Source organism: Olea europaea, chromosome 12, assembly GCF_002742605.1.
Source record: "Olea europaea var. sylvestris chromosome 12, O_europaea_v1, whole genome shotgun sequence".
Classification (NCBI taxonomy): domain Eukaryota; kingdom Viridiplantae; phylum Streptophyta; class Magnoliopsida; order Lamiales; family Oleaceae; genus Olea; species Olea europaea.
Window position 1 is genome coordinate 11,436 of NC_036248.1, and position 6,105 is coordinate 17,540.

The window sequence follows — 6,105 nt, forward strand, 5'->3', positions numbered from 1 at the left end:
ATTACGTTCAAGTAGAATAATCCATTTTTAAATTTCAATGTCACACTGCCAATTCCTTCAACCATGCAGACCACATTATTATCCATCACCATATTTCCCCCATTAATTTTCTTACAATTTTCCAATCAATATTTCCTAGAAGTCATATGGAATATGCAACCAAAATCCAATATTCATTCTTGGATCTGATTATTGGTATCTACAAAATTTAAAGTATTCAAATCAGATTGTGGTTCAGTGATTATGTAGACATCAACAATGTTAGACTTTAGGAGTTCTACTATATTCCATTCATTTATAACTTTATCTTCCTATTTAGTTTGTTATATAGTAACCTTTTATAAAGTAACAGTTTCACCACACCCATAACATTTCTTATTCCTTTGCCTTAGACTTTGATCCTATTCTTTTTCAAATGATTATTTACCTAATTACTTTGTCTTTTTTACACTCCCTTTTTCCTTATCCATGATCCAACCCTTAGCAACATATTCTTAGAATTACCAGTTTTTTTTTCAGATTTCAATTCGAGATCTTTACTTCTTAGAGAATTGATGACAAGTTCAGGAGTAGGAATGTCTCTGCCATACTTAATTTTATTTTTGATATATCTATTGACGTCATGAATAGCATTGAGTTTTATACTCATCAGATAATTTTTTTCCCAATGTTTGTGATGTCTTGAACCAATTTGTTATAGGCATCTAATTCTTTTAAGGAATCAATCTTAAAATTAAAACATCTTTCTAAAAGAAATAGTTGTTTGGTAGGAATTTCACTAAGCAAAGTTCTTCTGACTTTTTTCACAGGAGTTCAGTTGAATCTAACTTTCCTACTTTTTTCAAAACATGATCAGATGCAAAAATATTAGATATAAAGGCAAGTTCGTCTACCTCAATTTTTTGTTCGTAAGTCATAGAAGCGCAAGGGTTTACTTACACCCTTGGTGACCGCCATTGATCTCAGATCAAGATTAACAATCCAGAGTAACTACCAACTCATCATCTCAAGAAGCAACTACAAACAACTAATTTGCACTTCACGATCTCGTCCATTTAAAATGAGTCCAGGCAATAGTTAAAGTAGCTTGGCCAAGCCCACTTTCACAATAGCCTGAAAGTGGTCGATTTAGCATCACAGTCCAACTCATATAATAAGTAAAATAATAACACATATATTAATGCTAGAAGAAACTGTGTTAACTTTAAAAAAAAATGTTGATTAAACAATTTTAATGTTACCCTATAAATAACAATGTAATATATTTGTTACCATAACATCTAATTCAAAAAAATGTTGTTTTTAATGAAAGAGAGAATAAAAAAAAATGATGTAAATTGTAAAATGCTTTTTAAAAGAAAATATGTAGAAAGTACTTCGAGGATTTCTTTGACGCTATCCCATTGTATCCTCTAGTATTGCACTTGTATAACCCATTTTTCAAATTTTACTACTATTTGTTTTTATTATTTAGAGCACCTCGAAGATACTTTTTAAATACAAGATCTTTATTTTAGATAGTCAATATTAAGATATAAATTTCAAAAATTGTTTTTTAACTTTTTAAAATGGAGAGTAAGTTTTGTTGGATATTGGTTAAATAAATCGAGAATTGAAAATCGATTAAAGTGACTTCGTATCGACTTCGACCAAATACTCAAAAGCTCGGCTCAATCCGTTTAAGCAAAATTGTTTGCCACTTCGCCGCTTCGGGGCGCACAAACGGGGATCGACCTGTCCGGTCAGGTCGCGAGGGTCGAGGGGGCAGCGCCCCTCGTGGGGGGTCGGGGGCAACGCCCCCGAAAGAGAATTTTGATTTCTCTGCATGTATTGAAGGGTATATTTGGCATTTCGAAAACCAATATCGGATGAATGAGAAATTACAAAAAAGGGACGAAAATCAGTGAATAGACACCTTTTCATAAAGGTGGTGCATTGTTTGGAAAGGGTGCATGGTTTGGCCCCAACCATTTCGTCCACACCCTTTCATGGTCTATAAATAGGACCCTTTGGGTGTCCTATTCCTCACAGTTTGATATGCAAAACGTCTCTCATCCTCTCTTCTATCCAAAATCAAAATCATTCATTTATTTTGATTTTCTTTCATTTCATCCTTGGAGTACATAAGCCTAAATTTGGTTCGTTGTACTTGTGTTTTGGAGTGCTACAAACACAAGCGTAGCCGTTGTATCTTGGGAGTCGGTTGCCGAAATCCGTAGGCACCGTAGCGGGGCAAATTCGACTTAAGGACAAAGAGTCCAACTCTTGCCTCGGCTTTGTCGCGGGGCAAATTCGACTTAAGGACAAAGAGTCCAACTCTTGCCTCGGCTTTGTCCCTATCTTTATACTTATTTTTGGCGTCTCGATTCACAAAATTCTTCCAACAAGTTTTACTCTCCAAATTTGGAGATCCAAATTCACTCTTTATTTTTTACTTCATAATAGTTGCACTTAACAAGCTATAAATTTTCATACTGTATTTCTTAAATTATTCAAATTGTATTTGAATTCATTAGTCATTGACATATGAAAAATATGTTAAACAAAACGTTGAAAGAACTCAATAAATGTTTATTGGAAAAAAAGGAAGAAGTATAATAAATAACATTGTTGGAGCGCAAGGAAAAAAATATTCTCTAAATTTACTGTTTTCCTACATGTACATTATAACTTACAGATTTATTAACCAGTATATGGTGTATCGAGATTGGATTGAATCATAATCTAATCAACCAACTGAAAAAAGGAAAAATAAAATCTATCAATTTCCTTTTTTTCATTAACCCTCATTAGAGGTCCCGCGGAAAAATAGGTCGACGCCAGGATGATAAAAAGCTTAACACCTCTCATTCTTATTCATTTTTCAACGAAAAAAAATGAAAGATCAAAAGATCGTCTTATTCAAAACCCCAATTATGACACCCCTTCTCTCCCACTTCACACCTCAAAACGCACCGTTCTTATAGAGATAAATGTGCTTTCACATATTCTTAACCCGAAATGAAATGATTGGGGAGGGAAGAGGAAATGTTCCTTTTTTTTAGGGTACTACTGGGAACAGATCCAGTGGAGACGGGGTGGGGCCTGTAACTCAGAGGATTAGAGCACGTGGCTAGTACGGTGGTGAAGGGATCTTGATAGTTTTAGTTCAATTTATCATCACATCATACTATGAAACAGTTTCTGTCAGCTTTACCAGTTGTCCGAGATGAGCGTTTTGTAAAAAAATAAATGATAATATATATACAACAAACGTTTTCCCTAGATTTATTATGCATGAATTTTTTTTTTTCAAATAGAGAGCTTATTGAAGATGCTTTAATTAATAAATTTAACAAATTAAGCTCCTAATAGGGTGATTAACAATTATTTCAGTGGACAAGGTTATCGTACTTGCATTTTGGTGATCAATTCACCAATTACCACAACAATTCCCTCTCAAATTCTTAAGCCTTGTGCTGAAAAATATGACCTAGCGTTTCAAAACCAATCAAACTGACATTATAATGATTAATGAAGATGAAACAGTCAGCAAGTAAAAAATGTCGTGCAGCTCATACCTTAGGATCGATGACCAAACTCAAACATAAAAGTATCAAGAACAATACCAACTCGAAACACAAATGTGTCAAGAACAGCAGTCAAAGCAGATCAAACAGATCGGACAAAGAAATTGAGAAACCAATCTACAAAATTCTCCAGATGTATGCAAAAAGTTGAGAAGTTGTGCCGAATTAATACGAGTCAAGAAGTGGCTAGTTCCTAGTCACGTAAATCTGCCGGTTCAATCGCCCCAGTTCAACATTTTAACACTCGAATTATTAATCTTTCACCTAAGTAATATTTAAAAGCATTGATCAAGACATGCAATAGATGCCCACAGCCTTCAAGTTCAAAGTTATGCCCGTGACTTGGACTCCCATTTCAGGGCTCGGAGTACATGCTATCAACGAGAAATTAGGGGTGTCATTTGACAAGACTCTTGAAAAAAAAAGTCAAAAGTTACTGTTGAACTAATAAATTACTTTTAAATATATTTAAATAATTTGTAGAAGTACTCTGTTCTTTTAGACGAAACTGGCATAGGACTCATTCGACTAATCTTATGAAAGTGCTTTTGATAGTTAGAAGAGTTTTTATTAAATGTGGATTTCTTTAAAAGCACTTTTTAATTAGGAAGTGCTTTAAAACATTAGTTTTCAAACAAAAGTTAATGTAGTTTCCTACAAAAATTCTTCTATAGGAAGCAAAAGCAAAAATCACGCCAAATAGGCTCTTAATTTAATTTACTAAGAAGCGAAAACGAAAATGAAATCAAAAGGAAAAGAAAAAGCCATGTCAAATGAGTCTACCGATATTCTTTTAACTATCTATGCCTAGAGTGAAATGACTTGCCCCATTCAAGTATTGATACTCCTACCGGCGGTGATCGAGCTCAACTAACAAGAGATCCTACATTTGGAAATATTTCGACAGAACTAAACAGGATCATATTAACGCAGGCTAGGTCTCATGAACATTTTTCACGTCTACAAAAAGTAAACTGCATCTTTAAACTCTAAGTCTCTTAACAAAACTATACATATATTTCAATGACCAAAATGAAATACTTTTCATCATCAAACAACAAATAAAATTAAATTCTTAAATATACTTAAGTTAGGAGAAAACACAAGCAATTAAAATTCCAGATCCTCTTACCTCATTAATCCAGAATTTCTCAATCATACATTGTGATACACACGGGAGAATATCGGATGGCAAAGAAGCCGAGTCGTGTCCTATAATGTGCTCCAAACTTGCCGTAAACATTCATTTTAATGACTCTGAAGAAAACTCTTGTTGCAGAAGTGTTATTTGCATGCAAGAGCCATTTAAAGATCGTACGAATCGGTCAAATATCAAACAAGAATGGATCACCATAGTCCCAAATATTAGTTGTTGGATACTCATCATCATTAGTTAACGGCCATAACGGAGAGGCGGCGCAGCCAGTCGCAGACGATACCACCGGATCTGAAACATCAGGCGGCACCACAGGTTGAGAGGTAGCCAGAGAAAAACTTGGCCCAACAGTTGCAATTGAGTTGATTTGATCGTAGGGAAAGTTGTTCTGTCGATACTGAGAGTGGAAATCTTGAAAATTTTGCTGTTGATGATTATTAGGGTTAGGAATTGTGGGTCCAGCTTCAATATTCTTCACGTCACTTGGTCCGTACCTTTGATGCCCTAATCCTAGGTTTTGTGTACCATGTATTATGGTAGGGTACTGTTCGATCGAGTAAAAGCCGTACGGTACATAATTTGCAACGCCTCCTATGGAGGCGACAGGCGGAGGAAGTGGTGGAGTTGAGAATGTGAGGCCAAACCCAGATGGGCGAGGTAGTAACGGACGAAGGGTTTGAGTGGAAGAAGAAGAAGAACGGGAGGAGGATTGACTGGATGCTCCCCCACAACCGCCACCGCCACTTGCACTCCCGCCACCACCTGAGGGTTGTAGATTAAGCTGAGCCCTTGATCCATATAGAATAACGGCTGCACGATCATAGGCTCTGGCTGCATCCTCCGCTGTGGCGAACGTTCCGAGCCACCGCCGAGTTCGCTTTCTTGGCTCACGGATCTCAGCCACCCATTTGCCCCAGCTCCGCTGCCTCACTCCTCTATACTTAAACTTCCCATTATCCGGGCCTCCTTTGCCTTTACCTTTCTTGTTACTCTTGCTGTTATCTCCGCCGTTGCTGGTGGCGCTGTCGCTGCTAGTGGTGGTGCTGGTGGTAGCGTTGGAAATTGTAGAAATAGGGTGGGCGCTAGTGGTAATAATATTAGGGTTGTTGGAATCTACACCGCTGCTACTCATATTTGGTTGCTTTCGCCTTGTTCTATGTTACCCAATTAGTCAAGAGAGAGGACTGTAAAAGTTGCGAAGGGTGGTAGTTTGCAGCCGCGCAACACTGTAAATGGTGGATGAGGGCGGTGCTCGTATGGACATATTACCTGTTCATTTATACACAATTGGAATGCTCCCCTGTGAAGAAACATACGAAATTATCGAGATACAAAAATTCACAATTTATTATTATTTTTTTTATTTTTTTTTTTGTGCGA

The 6,105-nt window shown here is 36.5% G+C and overlaps 1 protein-coding gene across 1 annotated transcript; it reads right to left on the reverse strand.

The window, feature by feature from the left end:
• Positions 1 to 4,850: 4,850 nt before the first annotated feature.
• LOC111407068 (ethylene-responsive transcription factor ABI4-like) lies at positions 4,851 to 5,857 on the reverse strand. The gene has a single exon (XM_023036400.1). The coding sequence runs from the start codon at positions 5,855 to 5,857 to the stop codon at positions 4,895 to 4,897; it is 963 nt and encodes a 320-aa protein (XP_022892168.1). The 3' UTR covers positions 4,851 to 4,894.
• Between the last annotated feature and the right edge of the window lie 248 nt (positions 5,858 to 6,105).

Coding starts and splice junctions, on each gene's coding strand:
- LOC111407068 (XM_023036400.1), bottom strand. CDS start 5,857: ATGAGTAGCAGCGGTGTAGATTCCAACAACCCTAATATTATTACCACT.